General features: G+C 41.1%; 1 protein-coding gene across 1 annotated transcript in view; it reads left to right on the plus strand.

Annotated features, from left to right (window-relative positions):
- Window positions 1–20,382, plus strand: part of Chn2 (chimerin 2) — a 344,103-nt gene that overhangs the window by 194,438 nt on the left and 129,283 nt on the right. The window contains exons 4-6 of the mRNA XM_008841528.3: window positions 12,106–12,137; window positions 17,065–17,178; window positions 18,987–19,272. Coding sequence (XP_008839750.1) covers window positions 12,106–12,137; window positions 17,065–17,178; window positions 18,987–19,272 — 432 coding nt within the window. The remainder of the gene's footprint in view (window positions 1–12,105; window positions 12,138–17,064; window positions 17,179–18,986; window positions 19,273–20,382) is intronic.

Consider the following 20,382-nt stretch of genomic DNA (forward strand, 5'->3'; position numbering starts at 1 on the left):
ATAGCCATCTTTACTTCTTCTTTTGAGAACTCTCTGTTCAGCTCCTTAGCCCATCTTTTAATTGGGTTTCTTCTTGTCTTGATTCTCTGTTTTTCAAGTTCATTATAAATTCTGGATATTAAACCTCTGTCAGATGTGTCACTGGTGAAGATTTTCTCCCATTCTGTGGGTTTTCTGTTCACTTCCCTGGTTGCCTCCTTTGATGTACAGAAGCTTTTCAGTTTAATGGGGTCCCATTTGGTAATTCTTTCCCGCCTACTTTTTATTTTTTAAGAGTTCTCCACACTGTTTTCCATAGGGGTTATATAAGTTGCAATCCCACCAGCAGTGAATGAGCATTCACCTTCCTCCACATCCTCACCAGCATTTGGTATCATTTGTTCTCTTGATCTTAGCAAGTCTGACTGGGGTAAGGCAAAACCTTAAGGTGGTTTTAATTTGCATTTCCCTAATTACTAATGATATTGAATACTCTGTAAGATATTTTTTAGCCATCTTTATTTCTTCCTTTGAGAACTCTCTGATTAGATCTTTAGCCCATCTTTTAAATGAGTCATTTGCTTTCTTGCTTCTTTGTTTTTTAAAGTTCTTTATATATTCTGGATGTTAAACCTCTGTCAGATGTGTTGCTGGTGAATATTTTTCTTCATTTCCTTGATTGTTTCTTTTGCTGTACAGAAGCTTTCTAGTTTAATGAGGTCCCATTTGTTGATTGTTGATCTTAATTCCTGAACAACTGCTGTCCGATTTAGAAAATCCTTTCCTACACCTATATCTTGTAGGTTACTGCCAATGTTTTCTTCTAATAGTTTCAGGGTTTCCAGTTTCACATTGAGGTCTTTGATCCATTTGGAGTTGACTTTTGTGCAAGGTGAAAGATAAGGATCTAGTTTCATTCTTCTACAGGTGGAGATCCAGTTTTCCCAGCACCATTTGTTAAAGATGCTGTCTTTCCTCCATTGTGTGTTCTTGGCACTTTTGTCAAATATCAGGTGGCTGAAACTGTGTGTACTTGGGTTTGGATCTTCAATGCTGTTCCATTGATCTATGTGTCCATTTTTGTGACAGTTCCATGCTGTCTTTCTGACTATAGCTCTATAGTATACTTTGAGATCTGGTATAGTAATCCCCCCAGCATTGCTCTTTGTGCCCAGGTTGCTTTGGCTTTCTGGGGTCTTTTGTGCCTCCATATGAATTTGAGGACTTTTTCTCTAATTCTGTGAAGTATGTCATGGGGATTTTAATTGGGATTGCATTGAATCTATATATTGCTTTTGGTAGGACCATCATTTTCACAATATTAATTCTTCTAATCCATGAGCATTGGAGGTACTTCCTGGTATCTTCCTCAATCTCTTTCTTTAATGATTTAAGATTTTCATTGTAGAAATCTTTCTTTGGTCAGGTTTATTCCAGGATATTTTTTGAGGCTATTGTGAATGTTATGGTTTCCCTATACTCTTTCTCCAATTGCTTGTTACTGGTATATAGAAAGGCTACTGATTTTTGTAGATTAATTTTGTAACCTGCCACTTTACTGAAAGTGTTGATCAGTTCTAAGAGTTTTCTGGTGGAATTTTTTGGATCTCTTAGGTATAATATCATATGGTCTTTTCCAATTAGTTCTCCTTTAATTTCCTTCTCTTGTCTTACTGCTCTATCAAGAGTTTCAAGCACTGTATTGAAAAGGAGTGGAGATAGTGGACATCCTTGTCTGGTTCCTGATTTTAATGGGAATATGTCCAGGTTTTTTTCCATTTAGAATGATGCTGGCTGTGGGTTTGTTGTATATAACTTTAATTATGTAGAGATATGTTCCCTTCAGTCCAATTCCCTTTAGAACTTTTATAATGACTGTATACTGAATTTTGTTAAAAGCCTTTTATGCATCTATTGAGATGAAGATGTGGTTTTTGTCTTTGAATCCATTTATATGATTGATGATGTTTATTGACTTGCGTATATTGAACCATCCCTGCATCTCTGGAACGAAACCTACTTGATCATGGTGAATGATCTGTTCTATGTTCATCAAGGATATGGGTCTATAGCTTTTTGGGTTTGTTTTGTTTTGTTTTGTTTGGTTATGTCTTTACCTGGTTTTGATATTAGAGTGATGCTGGCTTCATAAAAGGAATTTGGGAGTTCTCCCTCTTTTTCTATCATTTTGAATAATTTAAGTAGTATTGATTGGTTGACTTCTTTAAATCTCTGGTACAATTCTGTTGTAAATCCATCTGGGCCTAGGCTTTTTTTACTTGGGAGGTATTGCATTATTGTTTCATATATGTTATGGGTCTGTTTAAACTGTTGATGTCTCTTCTTGGTTTACCTTATGTGGTTTCCATTATTTTAGATATCCATCCATTTTCTTTAGGTTTTCAAATTTAATAGAGCATAGGTTTTTAAAGTATTCCCTTATAATGTTCTGGATCCTTTGGATGTCTCTTGTGATGTTTCCTCTTTCATCTCTGATTTCATTCATTTGGCTTTGCTCTTTCTTCTTTTTGGTTAACTGGGTTAAGTGTCTCTCTATCTTGTTTAGCTTTTCAAAGAACCAGCTCTTATATTCATTGATTCTTTGTATTGTGATCTCTGTTTCTATTTCATTAATTTTTGGTTTGATTTTTGTTATTTCTTCTCTCCTGCTGAGTTTGTGTTTCATTTGTTCTTGCCTTTCCAGAGTGTTGAGTTCCAATGTCAAGTCATTTATTTGTGCTCTTTCTTATTTTTTAATGTAGGCACTTAGAGCTATAAACTTCCCTCTTAGGACTGCTTTTAAAGTGTCCCAGAGGTTTTGTTGTGCTGTATTGTCCTTTACATTGACTTCCAGAACTTCGTTTTTTTAAACTTTTTCTTCTTCTTTTATTTATTTATTTATTTTAATGGGGCTTTTGGCTACTCTAACATTCCCCCCTCTGAAGAGGTAACCCTAAAATCTTTTAAGGATTAGATACAAGCTCCCAAAAACTACTTTTCTTTGAGGTCTTTTTACCCTAACTGCCTAGCCAATTCCTACCTCTTATTCTTATCACACCATCCTCTGAAGAGGATAATTTCTAGGAATTCTTTTATTTCTTCTTAATTTCTCCTTTGACCCACTCATCATTAAGGAGTGCATTGTTTAATCTCCATGAGTTGATGTAGAGTCTAGGGCTTCTTCCAGTGTTGATTTTAGGTTTTATTGCATTGTGGTCTGACAAAATGCATAGAATTATTTCAATTTTTTGTATTTGTTGAGGTTTGTTTTGTGCCCCAGTATGTGGTCAATTTTGGAGAAACTTCCATGGGGTGCTGAATAGAAAGTGTATTCTTTGGTGCTTGGGTGGAATATTCAGAAGATGTCTGTTAGGTCCATTTGATGTATGGTATCATTTAATTCAGATGTCTCTCTGTTTATTTTTTGTCTGGTTGACTTGTCTAATGGAGACAGTGGGGTACTGAAGTCCCCTACTATTACTGAGTTGGGGTTAATCTGTGTCTTAAAGTCCTGCAGTGTTATTTTTATGAATTTGGGTATGCCAGAGTTTGGTGCATGTATGTTAAGGATTGTAATATCTTCTTGATTAACTGTTCCTTTGATCAGAATGAAGTGACCCTCCTTATCTCTTCTGATTAGTTTTACTTTGAAGTCTATTTTGTCAGATATTTGAATTGTCCCCCAGCTTGTTTCTTAGTGCCATTTGCTTTGAATATTCTTTTCCATCCTTTCACCTTAAGGTAGTGCCTGTCGTTGAAGGTGAGATGGGTTTCTTGCAGACAACAAAAAGATGGATTTTATTTCTTGATCCATTCAACTAGCTTGTGTTTTTTGACTTTGGAGTTCGGTCCATTGACATTTAAAGTCATTATTGAAAGATGTGTATTGGTTGCCATCATTTTGATTACTGTTTGCATTCTTTGTCTAATCTTATGTTTCCACAATCATACCTTTATATTGTTTCTTTCATTGCTCCTAGGGTATAGTTGTTCCTTTCTATGTACTTTGTATTGCTTCAGGTATTCTTTGAAGGGCTGGTTTCGTGGACATGTATCCTTTCAAGCTGTTCATGTCACGGAAGGTTTTTCTTTCCCTCTCAAGGATAATAGACATTTTTGCTGTGTAAAGTATTCTGGGCAGGCATCTATGGTCATTTAGAACTGGAAATACCTTGGTCTAGGCTCTCCTGGCTTTCAAAGTTTGCACTGATGTCAGCTGTAATTCTAATGGGATTTCCTTTATATGTGACTTGTTTTTCTTTTGCATCTTTCAGTATTCTCTCTTTGTTCTGTACATTTAGTGTTTTTACTATGATGTGCTGTGGAGAGTTTCTTTTCTGGTCCTATTTGGTGTTCTATGTGCTTCCTGTATTTGTATGGGGATGTCTTTCCTTAATTTTGAGAAATTCTTGTCTGCAATCCTGTTTAAGATCTGCTAAGGTCTCAGCTTTACCCTACTGTAAGGCAGAGGTCTACCCTAGGGCTGTGGGAGGGGCCTCACGTAATCCCAGTTAGAGGGTTGGGTATGGTGTGATTTGGGGGAGCTCACCCTATGTGGCGCCTGGAAGGATCCAGATGCTCTCAGGCAGTCTGCTGAGGTCTCAGCCTCTATACCAGGCAGAGGCCAGAGCAGGCACTCTCCAAATAGCACATTTTTATAGCATCAATATTATTGAAAATTGAAGAAAATGAGATTCAGAAAAGTTTAATAACCTACCCAGGGTAACACAGAAGTTGGATTCACAGTGAGGAAGGACTTAGATTCATATTCTTTACCTCATCCTGCTGACTTCTAATAAGCACTGACCCGTTCTGCTCTCCGAACATTCAATATCTGAGTATCTGCTATGACTGACCTAAAGTTTTAGCCATCATCTTTTCTCAGTTAAAAATCTATGCTACCAAGTTATCCATGTACAGCACTTTCTCAAATTTTAAGGCCTATGTGAGGTGCAGGGTAAAGCTCCAGGATGATGGTGAGGGCAAGGCTATGGGTCCCAGTGACCTTAGTCCCTGAGACACTTTGAGTAGCAGGGCAGCTGGTGGAAGGAGGCTTCTTTTACATCTCTGTGTTACCCTAATTGGCCTGAGCAGAAACATAGAACACAGTTTTCCTCCCTTTCCCCTGAGGAATGGCAGTCAGTGTCTGGGAAGCCTGAGCACACCTGAGGGCATTACCAACTCTGTTCCAATTAGAGAGTAACTTTCAGATCTTTGACAATAGTATTTCACTATTTTTATTACCATATGGAGTGGAAAAGGATAATAAAATTCCTCTCTATTCAACCTCACACTGCACAGGGACATATATGTGCATTACTCTATCGAGTGTTAAACACTGGAAATTAGTCCTCAAATATCTTAGATCATGCAAAATTGCTTATTACACTGCTAAATGGTTATTTAGGAGCATTAGCAATATTTGGAAAACAAATCTTTTAGGATGCTTTAACAATAAATTACTAATTTTTTCCATGGAAGTGTGGGATATAGGTTCTTGTTGCCCAAGTCACTTTGTAGGAATGTATGTGTTTCAGATTATTGGGGTAGCTCTATTTATGCTGTGCCAGACATAGAGAGAATCCTGAGAATGCAGCGAAGGTATAATTCTACTTTAGAAATTCACAGAAGTTTGGCAGCATGGCACACACCTATTTGCCCAGTACTCAGGAGGCTGATGTGGTCTTTTAAGTTTAAAGAGTTTCAGGACAGCTTGGGCAACATAAAAAGATTCCTTCTCAAAAGCAAAACAAAAGAAAAACTTCACAGAACACTTAGAGAAGAAAATGAAAAAGCGAATTCTCAGCACTCAGCAAGATGGAGATGGCAGAGAAGCTCTAAGGGCACAGCACAGAACATACCTGGATCTTCCTCTTCTACAGATACTGGTAACAGTTGGGATTCATTCTAGCCCTGGGTGCCAGGCTCAGTTGTAGGCCCATTGTACCAATCTATTCATTTGTCTTTTCTAACAGCCAAATGAGACAGGCACTTGTATTATCATTCCCATTTTAACGATAAAGAAAACAAGGGACAAAAAATTAGTAACTTCCTTAAGGTTACACAAGTTGGCCTCAAAAGCAAGACAGGCTGAGTCCAGAGTGTGCCCTTCACCATCATGTGTTCTTCCCCTTTGAAGGAGAATTCAGGATCTTAAAATAGAACATATGAAAAGGATGAACATATTGGAGGGAGCATACCCATAGAACTGCAGACAGTTCTGCTTGGTTTCAGTATGTGGTGAACGTGGCCATAGACTGGAAACTCTAACATTTGTATTGACTTCCCATACACAGGAGCTCAGTGTAGGGATGATATGGGCAGGCCTGGACAGGATCAAAGCCATATTCAGGAGATGCAGTACTGGCAATATAATTGCATTTGCAATGGAACTATAGAGTCATGAAATATAGCATAACAATACCTAAGTCCATCCCTCAGTATCTATGGGGGCTTAGTTCTAGGATGTCTCCCAGATATCAAAGCCCACAGAGTCTCAAGCCTCTTCTGTAATGTGGCTTAGTATATGCATATAACCTGCTTACATCCTGCATGCACTTTCCACCAGGTGACTTATATATCTGATGCAACGCCTACAGTCCCTTCATCCCTGTGCATCCAGCAGGTGTCCCCCAAGTAGCAAATTAAAGTTTTGTGTTTTAGAAGTTTGTGAATTAAAAAAAAATATTTTATATTATTTTTATTTTATGAGTGTATTGCCTGCATGTATGTAAGTGTACCTGTGTCCTGCAATGCTTGTGGAAGTCAGAAGAGGACGTTGGATTCCCCTGGAACTGGAGTTAGAGATGGGTGTTAGCTGCCATGTGGGTGCTGGGAACCAAACCCAGGTCCTCTGCAAGAGCAGTCAGTGCTCTTAACTGTTGAGCCATCTCTCCAGTCCCAAAGTTCATGGATCTTTCAGAAAGCAGTTGGATGAATCTTTAAGAATGGGACTTGAGGACTTAGAGGGCCAACTGTGCACTTCAAGAGAATGTTCTGTTTCCATTAGTTATCTTGGAAAGTTTTGCTCTGCTTTCCACCAGGTCTCCATGGCTCAGAGTGAATTAGGAACATCTTTTTTTATGCCCTCAGAAGTCAGAGTGAAGATCTTATCTTGTAATTCTGACTTGCTTCCTTCTCCAGTGTACTTTCCAGTCTGATCACTCAATCTAGTCACTGGATTGGTTCTGAATAACTCATCCACTCTCAAACCCATTTCCCACATCAAGATAGATAGAGAGTTATGGTCTGGCTATGCAGGCTGGCCTGGCACTTGCTGTATAACCCAGGTTGGCATCAAACTTTTAGCAATCCTTTTGCCTCAGGTGCCCATACACTGGGATTACAGGCATGTGATATATATGACTTTCACTTGCTTTAAAATCATCTGGCAGAGGAGTGAGAGGCTTCATTAAATAACACACAATCTCTTCTCCTTAATAATTCTGGCTCAGGTGCTAGGAGGTGGGGATCAGGAATCTTTAACAATTATACTGAGGTTTGGGGGGTCTTGTTTGTCATTGTTTTGTTTTGCTTTACTCTGAGGGCACCCTGGCTGACATGGAACTGAAACTCAGAGAGATCTGCCTGCCTCTGTCCTCCCAAGTGCTGGGATTAAAGCTGCAAGCCACTATACCTGGCAGGTTTCTATTTTCAATAGTCACACTACACTTTGAAAAGTTCCCTAGTAAGGATATTTAATGGAAGTATAGTTTAAGGCTGTTCTAAAAGAGGAATGTTTTAGCCAACAGGCACAACTATGACATGTATTGCCAACCCTGGAGGACTAGTCCTTGGAAATGATGCTTATTTTGAATAAAAAGTCAGTTACATTTTAGAAAGAGTCAGTCACCATTCTGCATGATCATCTTTCTACCTGTGCCTTCTGTGCGTCAAGAAGAATCTGCTTCCCCAACGGCTGCTAGTTTCTGATCATACAGGGACCCAGTATTAGAGGACCTGGCCATTTGTCTACGATGAATACTTTTCTACTTTTCGTTAAAAAAAATAGCTGAGCTTCTTTCACCTCTGAGAGTTGGAGCACTAATTTTCAAGAGCAAGCAGGCAGAGCCAGCATGAATTAGCCTCATTCACAGTGGCCAGGTTCCCCCAGGGTGACCCTAACTGCTGTCCCAGGAGATTCACATTCACTGTGATTGTGAAGCTTCAGAAACAAACTTCGTAACATTGTGTCCCTTCCTGAATCCTTCATCATCTAATGTAGCCCTGTTTTTATGATGTCCTTACGTTTTCATGAACACAGTGTTCTACTTTCTGAGTTGTCTGATGTTTTACCTATCAGTTGTCCTCTGTGTTGCTCACATTTACAGAAGAGAATCTCATACAGTTGGAAAATGAAATTCAATGCTACAGTTTCTTTAAAAATAAAAAAACATGGGGCTGGAGAGATGGCTCAGCGGTTAAGAGCACTGACTGCTCTTGCAGAGGACTCATTCCAGCACCCACATGGCAGCTACGAACCATCCTTAACTCCAGTTCCAGGGGAATCAGAAGCCCTCTTCTGCTCTCCATGGCATTGCACAACACGGGTGCACTCACATACATGCAAGCAATACACTCATACACACAAAATAAAAATAATAAATAAAATTTTTAAAAAATTTTAAAACTTAAAAACAGGGCCTGAGAGATGGTTTGGTGGGTAAGAATAGTTGAGGTGTATTCTAGTTACCCTTTAATACTGTGATAAAAACACTGACCAAAATCAGCTTGGGGAGGAAAGGGTTTATTTGGCTTACAGCACAGTCTAACATCGCAGAAACTCAGGGCAGGAACCTGGAGCACAGACCATGGAGGAACGCTGCTTACCAGCTTGCTCCCATGGCCCATGCTCAGCCTACTTTCTTATACAACATAGGACCACCTGCACTGGGGTGGCACTGCCTACAGTGGACTGGGCCCTCCTACATTACTCAACAATCAAGTAAATGCCTCACAAACACTGCCACAAGAAAAGCGAATCGAAACAATTCCTCAATTGAGGTTCCCTCTAACCAGATGTGTCAAGTTGACAACTGAAGTTATCCAGCATAGGGTACAAACCTGAGGACCTGAGTTCAGATCCCAGTACACAAGTGAAAAGGAAGCCAGGTGTGGCTGCACATGGGCCTATAAAGCCAGTGTGGTGGGGCAGAGACAGGAAGATTGCTGGGACTTGCTGGTTGTAAGTCTAGTGCCAGATTCAGTGAGAGACTCTCTTCTCAAATGATGTTGAGTGTAACAAAGAAGGACCTCAATGTCCTTCTCCGGCCTCCACATGCCCCCACAGACATGCACACTCATACACATATGTACGTACACCATGAACATACATGCCACACTCAAATGCACACATACACACACACAAAAAGAAAAAAATATTTGAATTTCACAGGTGAACCCTGAGTCTTATCAGGGGGCTGAGGATCTGGGGAGAGTGGATGGGGTTCCTTAAGATACTACTGGTCACAGAGCAAGGACCAGTCTCACCAGGCAGGACCTTTATCCCTTTGAGCCGAGATACCCAGCTGATTAGGCTGCACTTGGATCCAAGGATCTACTCTTAACCAACCTAGAAATGCGAATGTTGTATGACTTTTCCAAGTTCCTTTACCTAAATATTAAGCTTTTGGCTGGTTGAAGTTTCAGCGAAGTAGAGAGACATTCTGCTTAGACTTCTGCAAGCAAAAGTTTAAGAAAAGAAAAAGACGATTTTTTTAATCCCAGTCATTTTCTCTCTTTAACATTGAGAAGGACAGCTATATTTTCTGCAAGAGTCAAGGAGACAGCAAAGGGAAAAGAGATCAGATGAGCTTGTTATCAGAACAGGTTTGACCTTGACTGGTAGGAGCGGTGGTCAGGGGGCCAAACACATCCTTGTCTTTACTCTTTTTGTGTCTTTCCTCTCCTCCTGTGTAAAGCTCATGAAGAGAAAACAAAGAAAACCAGGATGTTTATCTGTTTTAATTCAGATGAAGAAGGAATAACATTTTACCACATGTCTCTACTGATACTTGGGGGTCTCTTCCCTGGCTCTGTCCTACGTGCCTGGTGTCTTTGGTGACTCAAGCCTCCTGGTTTATGTTCTAGTGGTTTCACACAGGATATATGTCCCTCAATTAGTTCAAAGTGTCCCCTGAGCAAGATCATATTTGGGAGACTGTGAATACTGGTTTTCCTATCTGGTAGTCTGTATTAGGTTTCTCCTTAAGTGTTCCCACATTTGGAAGCACAGAACCCCACAAGCTCTTCATAGCTAAGTCCTGCACTTGCAAGGGAACTGCTGCCTGAATAATGACAGGGCTGAGCACAGAGCTCTCAATCTAATATGTGTGCTATGTATTTCCCTGGCTGATGAATGAACTGAAAGTAATTGTTGTCTTATTAAGAAACAATTGAGTTCAACATTTATTAACTTCTTGCCTACATTCCAGGAGTTAGAAGTTGATGCTATCTGCCATGCTGTCCACAGGAGAAAACAGATTAATTATCTCCTTTGGGAGAAATGAGAATAGAGGGCTCAGTAGGGCTAGAAGATACACCCAGATTTTATAACTTGTGTTATGGCTTAACAAAAAAAAAATGGTAATGACAACATTTCTTTCAATAGAAGGAATAATTTCAAATTTTGGAATATTACATCTTTTAAAATAGGGAAGTATTTTACTGCTAAATATTGCCTATTTCCATTGGCTTTTCTAGTTCTAAATTGCTTCCATGGTACATTGGGGTTGCAATTTAATATCAATAGTATCATATGAATAAGAACTTTGAAAGCTAATAGAATTATTACAAATGTTCAATTCATATTTAAAAACTTATCAATGTAGAGCGTGACAATGGTACACAGCTTTTATAGAAGAGACGTCAGCTAAGCAGGGGCCTTTTTACATACTATGTGCTCCAGTTGATAATATTATTAAGTCTTTCTTCATAAAAATGACTTCACACCTGAAAAATCAAGAGTTGTGAACAGCCTTTTGGTTGGGTGCTTTTTGGGTATAAAGTGCACAAAAGAGCAAATACGAGTTTAGAAGTGTTTAGATAATCACTGTGTACCAGCTAGGCTTGTCCTATACAGAATTTTGAGGTGGTCTTCAGAGCCCTGGTTCTCCCTTCTGAGATTTTCCCTTTTGGATACCCTGTATCCTTTGGAAGACAGAGGTAGATGAAGAAACAGCTTAGTATCCTGAAATCCAACCACTGTGCCTCTCTGTGAGCCTTGTTAAGAAAACAGTTCATTTGACTGTAGATAGAACTAACTGCAAACAAAACAGCTGCCAGTGAATAGAAGTGAACTAAAATGCCTCTCCATTCTTAAAGACGTGCTGCTACCAATAAAATCCCTAACTCTATGTGACTCAACTCCATTTAAGGGTCCAAATTAGAGTTGGGGACTGAGGCTGAGTACAAAAATCCATGCTAATTTCTTACCAACTCCAATACCACAAACATCAGAAGCAAAAAATTCTTATGGAAACATTACCATGCATGTGATCAAATCCGACCCAGTAATCCAAAGGTCAAAGGTGGGATGGAAGAAGACTTTCTGGAATGTGCATGGTTTTAAAGTTATAAATCTTGTCTTCTAGATCCTGTGCCTCTGGTGTCAAATCAAATGTGGCCCATTATTAGCCTTTATTGAAAAAATAAGACTGTCAGAATATCGATTTTCTTTGGAAATAAACCAAATTAAATCTGTTTTATTTTTTAATCCAGGTGCACTTTTTTTTAAGGACAAAACAAAACGATTAGATGAAGTTGGAAATAAATGCTTATGCTTTATTCATGCTAGAAGTATTTATCTTGTCTTTTAGAATGAAGCTAAATATCTTTATAAATTCTTACCATTTAAAATAAGCAACACTTTGTTTCATTTGAAAATTCTTTTATTATGATTGGGATTGGAGTGGAAATGAGCCTAACGAATAGAGAAATGTAATGATTCTAGATCATTTCTCTCCAAGGTTGAATGTGTTGATTAACTCCATAGCTTCATTCTGATTTGGTGTATGAAATCTATAATAAAAGTACAACTGAGACTCTAGCTGTTTATTTGAATAGCATTTTTACCTAGCTGATTTGAATTCAAATGCATTATTAACATTTTTCTTCTTTTTAATATAGGTGGAAAACAGACCAAAATATTATGGAAGAGAGTATGTATTATATTATTCTTTGTTTTAATAATTTAATAAGTAGCCAGTTTATGTCATTTAAATATTAAAAATTCTCTAATATATAGTCTTCATCACAGGTCCACTGTGTCAGAGTTTAATAATAAGAATAAACGCAATCAGACTCCTTTGTATTGAATTTTCTTTTCAACACTCGGTTGCTTAGTTTCCATTAAGGTGGGAGGGGGAAATCTTGTGTTGCAATTCTCTCCACAAAGCAGCTTCTGAGTGCCTGGCAAGTGTGTGCAATGGAAGGCAGTGTGTTTCATAATTGGGCTTTCCATTAGCATTTCATTTCACTATCTACCCTGATACAGTATAAACACATAGGGTGCCAAAGACCAGACGATAGAGCTGAATTCCTGACTTTCATGAACCTCAAAACACAGTGGTTTGGAAGGGTATCCCACTTCCCCATAGTGTCATAAAACCAAAAGGTTGATCTCTCCAGACTTGGCTGTATTAACCAAATTGCCTTAAGACCACCCTCATTCTCCCTCCACCCACTCAGTCCCATTTTCCTTTGAATTCCAGCTCTAGCTTTGTTTGACTTCCTTGGAAACCTATTGCAAAATAAAATATACGTGACTATTAAAGTAATTTACAGTCCAAAACTGTGATGTATAGAATACAAAGAGGGCCGTGGAATGGTCACAGGGAGAGGTAGTACACAGCTACTTTTCTTCCTAAGGTCAACTAGAGACATGAAAAGGTGAAACCTCTCTAAGTCCACCGCCCAAGCTCTCTTGATCAATCCAAGGCCTTTTCGTCTTCTCTGCCCACCCAGCAGGGCCTTGCTTCATGATTAAAGACCCTCTCAGAAGTCTCAGCCCAGTGCTCCTTCCAAATGGCTGCAACTGCATTTCAGAACCATTTTTGTCAGATTTTGAGAAGTCAGCCAGGCCCTCTGAATAAGCCCAGGAATGCAGGCCCCGCTCATCGACCCTCATATTCCAAAAGCTCATCTATGTTGAGGCATGATTTTATTTCTTGATATCCTGACTTGGGGTTTGCTTGAAAATTACACAATAAGTTTTTTTAAAAAGAGAGAGGGTGAATAGGGTCTACCTTATATACTTTTGTACAAGAATCCCAAAAGGTACTGTATTTATTATGTGTTTTCCTTTTCAAATAAAAATTTGATCGAATAATCTTTTCTTCTCATCTTCCAACCTTCCAAATCCTATAATCAAGGAGAGTGAGGAAGGCAAGAGTGTGTTTTCTTAGTCACAAAAGAACATTTATATTAGAGGAGAATTAATTTACAACTTTCAGATTCTGTTTCTCTTGTTTTTAAAAGGTGAAGGTATTCTTCTCTTCTACTCAAAAAGCAATACACACTTTCTTCAGGAAGCACTTCTCCTGCACAGGGAGAAGAGAGTATTTACTTCTGTCTTGTTTAAATTTTTACTTCTTCTGAACTTGTCAGCATTTCAATTCTGAGTATTACCATTGTGAATTACTTCTTTTATTTTTAAAGTTAATAGTTGTTCTAGCTTGCTTTCAATTGCTGTAACAAAACACTCTGACCAATAAATACCAACTTGGCTCATATCTCCAGTGTCACAGTTCATCACTGAAGGAGCCTAAGGTAGGAACTCAGGGCAGGAACCTGGAGGTAGGAGCTGAAGCACAGGCCATGGAGGAGGTGCATGCACGTGGTAGCAGTCCCCTGAGCTGGACGATCCAGGGAGCAAGGGAGTCCTATATCACAACACTTGGACTCAGCTCCGATGTGAAGGAGGAGAGAGTGAAGGTGGAAATTCAGGGTTGGCTGGGCCCCACCTCAGACAGGCTGATTCTTCTCTGTGCCAGGAATTGACTGATGACTGACTGACTGACTGACTGACTGACTGACTGACTGGCTGACTAGAAAGCTGCCAAGGACTCAGGGTAGGGAGCAGAAGCTGGGAAGTACAGGCAAGCCTGAGTCCAGGAAACTGGAGGACAGAATGGGCACTGGACTCAGTCGTGATGGTGGACATCCAGCCGACAGGAGAGTCCAGACACAGGGCTGCCTGACCTTGGTGATCTTGGGCCAGTCCCTCCCCAACTGGGCTCTGTGCCTTTGTTTACTCCCGTAGACTCCACTGGCTCTTCCTGAGACTCTAGTGCTTGTTCCCTTACTGATGAAACTCCTGAATCTGTTCCTTTCTGCCATAAAGGGAATGAAGCTCTTTTCATCCACTCTTTGCTCTCTGCTTCTGATGACAGCACAGCCAAGCTGCTGCTGCTGCTGCTGTGTGTGTGTGTGGGGGGGTGACCTGTGGGGTCAGACTCTGTGTCCTCAAGAAAGTGACAAGAGACTGTCAGGATGGTTAGGGTTAGGGTGCCTGCCACCAAGACAATTTACCCAAGCCTTGCACTTTGTCCTCTGACTTTCACCTTTGTTGTGTGTGGCACACACAGACACAGACACAGAGACCCAGACTCTGAGACTCCGCCAACATCCTATTTCCAGGCAACTGATGCTTACATCTCCTGAGTCACGTTTCACTGGGGAGACCAAGGTCAGAACTCAGAGCAGGAACATGGAGGTAGGAGCTGAAGCACAGGCCATGGAGGAGTGCTGCTTACACGCTTGATCCCCTGGCCTATACTCAGTCTGTTTTCTTATATACAGGACCACCTACCTGGGGTGGTACCACCCACAGTGGTCTGGGCCCTCACATATCACTTAACAATCAAGAAAATGCCTCATAGACATGGCCACAGGCCAGTCAGTCCAATGGAGGCAATTCCCCAACTGAGGCTCCCTCAACCCAGGTCTGTCAAGTTGACAACTAAAGGTATCCAGCACCATAATTAATACTTAGTTTTATTTGGTATTACTTTGTAAATAGTAACCTTGAAAAATAAAATATATGGGGAAACATATGATGGAAAATATCTATAGCTGTCTCCACCCCGTGAAAGAGAATCATTGTTACCTTAGTCCCGTTATTACAGACATTCTGACTTTTTCAAAACTGTAAAGAGTTATAGACTGTACTTTCAGGGGCACAGAATTGTCATTACATTTTGAACAGCTGAACTTAATTCTCGATACCCACCTATGCCTCCTGGTCATCACTTCAACTTGCTAGTTCAAGAGAGTTACAGTTTAGCTGCTTTGTGTTCACCACCTTCTGGAACTCTCCCCATCCTTGCCTTTTCCCTGCAGGAGTAAACCAAGGCAGGTTACTGGGTCACTGTGCCCTCTGCAGTGGGCCTGTGCCTCTTTCGTTCTGTTGTGGCACCTCCTGGCATGTCCCGAACACCCATCCTATCAGCTCTTCCTGCACCAGCTTTTGTCCTTTTTAACTCTGGTGGGAAACTTTCTCACGTCCTCTGCTCTTCCTACCCCTGTGTCCAGTACCCATGTCACCTCCACTACACTTGCAAGGCTGCCCTTGGGTCTCTTTGCCAAGGCTACTGCCAGCCCTCCCTGCCCAACTCATGCCACACAGGCTTCTCTATGATGTTTTCAGGATCCAGTGGTCTCATTCACAAAGCCCCAAACCCCTCAGCTCCTGGTTTCTCAGTTTCACACACAGTGTGCAAGACCCAGTGAGAACCCAATGATCATGACCAAGCTCTCCCCAGCCTCCTCGGTATCACCATTCTCAGAGGAGACCCTCATTATTCAGGATAGTTCATTTCTCTTACATCCCAGCACACTCATCCCACTGCTCTCAGAAAAGCTCTGCTTCAAGCACTGGCTCCTGGGATTGAAAACAAAACCTAGGGGACCATAAAGCCCCTTTCTCCCAAGCTATTACTGCCTTAGACCTAAGAGCTGAGTTTGGAGCACAGAACCATAGCTCCTTTTGATCTTGCTCTGCTGGGTCAAGAACATCACCTAGGAAAACCTACTATTGAAAGAAAGGGAAGTAGGAGAATAAAAAAAAAACAATCTTTTCATTCCTGGAAAGGAAAAAAATCTTGTCTAGCTAACTTCCCTTTCTCCTTTCCTCTTCCAAGGCAATAAATTTGGGGGTTTTGCCCAGAAAATTCTTCATCTGATTTATTCCCCAAAGTTTTCTACTTCTGGGTAATCCTAGAAAGAGGTGTTGGTTCCTCTTCCAGGAGCTTAGAGTTCCTGAGCACTGGTCTCTCTCCCGACTCCAGCCTCCTTCCTCTTAAACATTAGTGGATAGAATGTTTATGCCTCCATCTTTGCTTAAAAGGTAGCAGGGCAATTGGGTGGAGCCCACCCAGCCACCACGGGTCCTCACCCTCCCCAGTCACTGACCAAGGCTTAGCTGCCTTCAGGAGACCAATGCAGTCCTTAGCCAATCCAAACACCCCTCCCCCCAGTATGCCACACTGTCTACATACATGTGTGCTACTTTTATAATGCTAGGAAAAAAAAAAGATGAGCATTATCATTCAAACAGAAAAATAGGTCCTTTTTCTAAATACATCCCTAAACAATTGCTCGCAAAATGTACAGGACTAAAAGAATGTGGATTCTAGCTACCTTTTCTTTTCAGAGAATAAGCCTCTAAAATCAACAACGCCCAGCACCTGAAGCAAGCAGGTTGCTGATCAATAAGTGTTCATTTGCAATCAGGATAATCCATAGTTCCTGTTGTTTGAACTGAAAGATAAATTGATAATTGCTCTTTTGTTATTCCCTATGGTTTAGAAAGAAGCCATAACCTGGCTTTCATTTCGATTTTCATCTTCAGCCTGAGAGCAAAGACAAGAGCAGAAAGCCTACAAACTGGGTGCTTTTCCTGTGTTAGAGTCTTGAGCGGTCATCTGTTTGGGACATGCTGGGAGGTGCTTCTGAGTGGATTTACAAAATGTGAAGTAGACACACCCCTCTTCACTCTGGAGACATAACCATCATTTTTAGCCTAGTCCTGGTAGTAACTGAGTTGTACATGGTCTGTTCAGAGCAGTCACAGTTATGTCCCCCCAGGTTTCACGGGATCATCTCCAGGGAGCAGGCAGATGAACTCCTCGGAGGCGTGGAAGGTGCATACATCCTTCGAGAAAGCCAGCGGCAACCAGGGTGCTACACACTAGCTCTAAGGTGAACTGCTTTTACCTCACTGTTGAAAAAAGTGAACTTTATGCTTTTCTAATTTTTAAAAATTGCAGTAGTGGGGCTGGAGAGATGGCTGAGCAGTTAAAAGCACTGACTGTTTTTGCAGAGGATCTGGGTTCAAATCCCAGTAGGCTCCAGGTGGGTAACAACCATTTGTAACTCCAGTTCCAGGGTATCTGACACCCTCTTCTGTCCTCCACAGGCATTGCACAACACAGGTGCACTTACACACGCAGGCGTAACACTCATACACATAAAAATAAAAATAAATAAATAAATAAAAATTTAAAACTTGCAGTAACACACATAACGTAAAGTTCACTGTTTTAACTAGGTGATTCAGTAGCTTTAAATATGTTATTAACATTTTGCAACATCTTCACTATCCAACTCCAGAACGTCTTCATCATCCCAAACAGAAACTCAGTACCCACAGACAATCCCTTGCTCTCCGTTATCTTTTTATTTTCAGTTTATTTCCAAAGTGCCAACAGCATGCCAGAGCTTGCGTGTGTGTGTGTGTGTATGTGTGTGTGTGTGTATGTGTGTGTATGTGTGTGTGTGTATGTGTGTGTGTGTGTGTGTGTGTGTGTGTATGTGTGTGTGTTTTCTTGGTAATGGTGTAGCTGGTTATCAAGTGTGGGCATTTTGTAGACATGTAACCACTGTTCACAAGTTCTCTCAGAGATCACCTTGACCCCAAATTTGTCATAATGACTGCTGCTGTGCAACGTGCCAACAAGCCAATAGAACGAGCATCTCCTGAGCTCTGGTCAACATCACAAGTCCCAATAGCACTGCATTTGTTGCACTTGTATACTCTGTGCCGTTTTTTCTTTGCAGTGATGCTCAGGAGGTTTCAGGAAGGTTACCCAATACTCAAATTATATTGTTATCCAGAAGTTCATGTGTGGATTCTTGGGAACTGACAAGTGCTCTCTTCATAGAAAGACTGGGTCCAGTGGAAAGCCTTCCCAGCATAGCCCATGAAGTTTATGGGTTCAGTGCACCATCTCCATAGGGTGGCTTTGCAAAGAAATGTTCCAAGTTGCAACTGGAGATGTCTAGAACATATCTTAAACAATGCAGTGATGAGGAAGTATTTCAAAAGCTATTGAGAACTCTAAGCATGCAGGGTACTTTCCTCTTTCCTAGCACCTAGCCCAGGTACAGGCAGTTCTGGTGGAGAATCCAGCAGGGTCTCTGAGATGAAGACTAGCGTCCACAGAGGAGGGCCAGTAACAAAAGCAGAGGACCCTGCAGGTGAGATTGCAGGGATGCCAGAAATGTTGGGACATTTAGTACACCCCTGATGTTTCTCATCTGCTGTATTAATTTGGGTAGCAGATATGGGGTGCTCCATGTGTGGCAGTCAAAAACGTAATAAAATAAGAGGACATCATGGTCAGTGGTGGTGAAGTCCCTTGCAGAGGTAATTGTCATTTCCCATTAAGGAAATGTATAGGTTAAGGTTATCGAGGCTACCCTCCAACTTTTACAAATGAGAAAGGTAGATTCAATAACCTCTGTGACTTACAATACCAAATGGCCCCAAATCTGACCTGGAATCAGATCCCATCTACCTCATTCCAGGCATGTAATGTCTAGCAGGCAGCCCCAGCTCTTCACAGCTCAGTTGCCTCACTGTTAAACATAGGTAATAATTGTACCCATCTCAAAGAGCTCTAAGATAATTAGAAGCAAGTACCCAGCCCCAGGCCTGACATAAGGACACACTTAAATCTGTAGTCTGTGTTCCTCACAGTTATAATACTCCATTTTCTGCCGGACAGGTTTGGAAACCAGACTTTAAACTACCGACTCTTCCATGATGGGAAACACTTTGTGGGCGAGAAGAGGTTCGAATCCATTCATGACCTGGTAACAGATGGCTTGATAACACTGTACATAGAAACAAAGGCTGCTGAATACATTGCAAAAATGACCACGAACCCCATCTATGAACACATTGGATATGCCACTCTCCTCAGAGAAAAAGTGTCCAGAAGGCTGAGCAGGTCTAAAAATGAATCAAGAAAAGCAAATGTCACCAGTGAGGAACACACACCGGTGGAAAAGGTGAGTACCGTTTCGTGGACTGGCTTGCCGGTTTCAGTGTTCGCTGAATGAGAAGGTTAATGAGCCATGATTTGCCAAAATGTTGGAGGAGACTCCTCCCCATTTTAAAATTGGGATGCCAAAAGGGACCTTAAACATCTTCCAGCTCAACCACCTATGTGCTACGCATGAGAAAACCTAGACCTAGAAATGTTCAAGGATTTACCCAAGTCAGAGGCAGGGCTTGGACAGATTATCATTTGTGGATTTATTTGTAGTTTGTAAGAAAAAGTACTCAGTTATTATTTAATGATGAACCAGCACATGAAACATGTTTTAAATTGCCACTTGCAACCTGCAGGTTCCATCTCTAGTTACCCAGCTAACCAAGGACATGACATTTGTGTTTGTCTGTCCTAGGCATGTGTGACTGTCCATGGACCCAAGACAAGCCATCTCCTGAAGATGGCCTAACATAGATGAAGGATTTACTGACAGACATGGAAACATTCATAGAGATGATAACTATCACTATGAGGCTTAGAAAGAATGTCTTTTGTTCCTGCAAAGCACATTGTACCTCACTGGGGATTAGAAAACTCCTGAGTTGGTTGAGTGTACAGTCTGGGGTATGTCGCGGCAATGGCAGGAGATTTGATTTTCCTCTCCAGTAACTTGCTGCTTATTTGAAAGGCACCGCCACAGTTGGCTAGCAGGTTTTTTGGATGTGCCCTTTAGGAACCATCTGCTTTGTCTGGTTATATCTACTTTCCACTGAGGGAAAATGACAGCCAGCCACACCATCAGCATCCAGTTTTAAGGCAATCTAGGACTGGGACCGAGAGGAATAGGGAGGGCAGGATGGTGAGTGATGCTCCTTCTGGTGGTTACTAATCTTTGATTAAACTAGAATGGGCCTCTGGTGCCTAGGGTGGGTGGAAACCAAAGGAAGCTAAGGTTGAATGACTGGACCGGGCATCAGATGGAGGTTCACCAAGAAGCTCTGAGGGCCAGCAACCAGTGTGTTGGCAGTCAGGGATGGTGTTAATTGATTTGCTAATTGAGTCTCCAAGAACCAACCTTCTCAACAGCATCACATCAGTTGAGCAGCTGGCCCATGAAAAAATAATT

Source organism: Nannospalax galili, unplaced genomic scaffold, assembly GCF_000622305.1.
Source record: "Nannospalax galili isolate Female #2095 unplaced genomic scaffold, S.galili_v1.0 scaffold158, whole genome shotgun sequence".
Taxonomy (NCBI): domain Eukaryota; kingdom Metazoa; phylum Chordata; class Mammalia; order Rodentia; family Spalacidae; genus Nannospalax; species Nannospalax galili.